Consider the following 2,500-nt stretch of genomic DNA (forward strand, 5'->3'; position numbering starts at 1 on the left):
AAGAGCGCAGCGGTTCAAAGGGACCTCGATCAAGCCGACGATCACGATCACCGACGGCTAGCCACAAATCGAGCAAACGGCGTCATTCGCGAAGTTCGGGTTCGGAGTCACCGACACCATCGGGACGGTCCGGACGCTACCACACCGTCGAACGTTCCCTGTCACCGGCCACCAACAGCTCGCGGACCAGTAAATACGATCTGCTCGTATCACCGGAGCGTACCAGCTCCTCGAGCAAGTACGACAAGTACGAGGAGACGGGAAGCTCGAGGTATGATAAGTACGACAAGTATGCCGAGTCTTCTTCTTCGCGCTTGCACGACGATCGAAGGACCGGTGATCGTGAGCGAGATCGTGATCGGGAACGTGGTCGTGAGCGGGATCGTGATGGATTGAGTGATAGTTCCTCACGGTACCGTGCTGTCGAGAAGGACTCCAAGTACGATACGGGAAGTCCCGTCAGTAAGCGTTACAGGTAAGAGTTTACACTAGAAATCTTCAGTTTGCCCTCGATGGCTTACTTAAATCCTCTTTCTTCACCCTCCCATGTACAGGTCACCGTCGCCCGCATTTCGTGGATCCAGCAGAAGCGGTGGCGGCGGCAGCGAATCCTACCGGCAATCGTCCGGCTCCAGCTCTTCTTCGCGGTCCGATAAACACAAGAAACACAAGTACTAGTGCGGTGTGTTCTCCTCGATCATAGTGGCGACGAATAGCGTGTGAGACAACACAGACACGCGCGCGAGCCAAATAACTCCTTTTTGGGTGTTCGCTAGGTTATGTTTGTTGTGGATTTAGGGATCATATTTTAACTTCTTCTAAAACTCGCGTGGCGTGTGTGTCCGTGTGTGTCTGGTAGTATTTTAAATCTTTTAGCAATGGCCCCCTTCAGGCAGGACTCCAAATTAGTCCGTTCTTCGCCACGCTATGGACGGAGGAGAAAGTTGTAAATAAATCCTTTGCTTCGAATGAACGGCTGATTAGTTCGTATCCGTACGAATTCAATTGAAATGGTGTGATATTTATTTTCGTTCGAACCATCTCTATCTCCATATATCACGTTCTTTCTGTTCATCGGAAACAAAAAAAGCAAACCAAAAACCCTTTGCTTTGCATTGATATGCTAATACATATTGATATATTTCTTTAAATTCACAAAACATTCACTTCCTCTTCATTCTTGAACTCCAGTTCAAATACATCTTAAAACAACACATAAATACGCATCCACGTTGAACTTACTTGCACTTTGAAATCACCAAACCATAAAACCCTCGCCCTTCTATGCGAGAGCCCTCTGTTAGTTGCTTTAGAGCGGTACTGCTAAGCTAAGCTGAACTGTATTGCATTCTTGTGTATGTGTGTGTGGATATTTCAACTACTTAATGACTATAAAAATTGCAGATAACGAATGATTAATACACACACTGATTGCTCGATAAGGAATCTTCCCCCCTCAAGTAAAATCCATTAAAAGCTTCCTCTTTGGCATCACATCATCAACAAGGAGACGGTGGTGGGATGCGGACAACGCTACACAATACGATACACAAGCTATAAAAAAAAACATACACATGGCGCGTGTTAATGGCAAACCTAGAGTGAAAGTTCACATTAAAACATGTAGAATGATAACGGTTGACCCGCCTCCCCTGCCCCTGCATCTACTAACTACTGGAAGCGTCTGACTTGCTGCAAAACCCAACCACGACTGCTGTTGTTGCTGCTGGTTGTTGGTGGTTTCGGATTGATCAAAGGACTCGATGACGGTGATGCAGGTGATGCTGGTGGTGAAGGCATCATAGAAGCAGCAGCAGCTGCCGTTGCCTTGACAACGCTAGGCAGGCGAAACGATTTCGGTCGGCAGACATCACTGAGCAGGTGGCTCGGTTTCACCGGAATCGGTGGAGGAGAGACAATGGCCGTCACCACGTTACTGCTGCTAACCCGATCCACTGGAATCTCGCTAGGAGGCGTTAGTGCCTCGTACAGATGTTCCTCATCCGACTGTTCCTGCTTCCTGCCGCTTGTCTCAGGCTCCGCCGCTGCGGCAGCCATCATACGCCGATCGATATCGTCCCCACTGTAGACGGCCGAATCGCGAAAGTCCTGCTCGAGACACTCCTCGACGGTGCGCTCGTAGAAGCAGCAGCTCTCATCATCGTCCTCGTCCTCCAGGACATGCCGCTGTTGTTGCTGCTGCTGCTGCTGCTGCTGCTCCTCGTCTCCCATCATCTCTCGCCCATCTTGCTGACCAACACTCTCACTGGACGAAGACGAGGAAGCACTCGATGCCAGCACCGAGTCGCGAAGCAGTTGCTTCTGTTGTTCCTCTTCCTGCTGCTGATGCTGTTGGTCCAGCAGCATAGACTTGATGGAGTCTCGGTTGATGAGCACATTGTTGCTGCCACCACACCCGGTCCCAGTAAAGAGTGTGCGCGGATCGGCATAGTCAAGGTTTGCGATCCGGGACCCTAAATCTACGCTACCTTGCTTATAG

General features: G+C 49.8%; 2 protein-coding genes across 4 annotated transcripts in view; one reads left to right on the plus strand and one right to left on the minus strand.

Moving 5' to 3' along the window:
- LOC126578098 (U2 snRNP-associated SURP motif-containing protein) overlaps positions 1–1,005 on the plus strand; it is a 4,589-nt gene extending 3,584 nt beyond the window's left edge. Inside the window, exons 9-10 of the mRNA XM_050240359.1 lie at positions 1–475; positions 555–1,005. The exon at positions 1–475 is cut by the window's left edge and continues 53 nt beyond it. Coding sequence (XP_050096316.1) covers positions 1–475; positions 555–678 — 599 coding nt within the window. The 3' untranslated portion in view covers positions 679–1,005. The remainder of the gene's footprint in view (positions 476–554) is intronic.
- Positions 1,006–1,104: 99 nt separating this feature from the next.
- LOC126578090 (uncharacterized) overlaps positions 1,105–2,500 on the minus strand; it is a 15,618-nt gene continuing 14,222 nt past the window's right edge. For all 3 annotated transcript variants that reach the window (XM_050240330.1, XM_050240331.1, XM_050240328.1), the window contains one exon: positions 1,105–2,500. This exon is cut by the window's right edge and continues 2,029 nt beyond it. In XM_050240330.1, coding sequence (XP_050096287.1) covers positions 1,672–2,500 — 829 coding nt within the window. In that variant the 3' untranslated portion in view covers positions 1,105–1,671.

This window comes from Anopheles aquasalis, chromosome 3 (genome assembly GCF_943734665.1).
Source record: "Anopheles aquasalis chromosome 3, idAnoAquaMG_Q_19, whole genome shotgun sequence".
NCBI lineage: Eukaryota > Metazoa > Arthropoda > Insecta > Diptera > Culicidae > Anopheles > Anopheles aquasalis.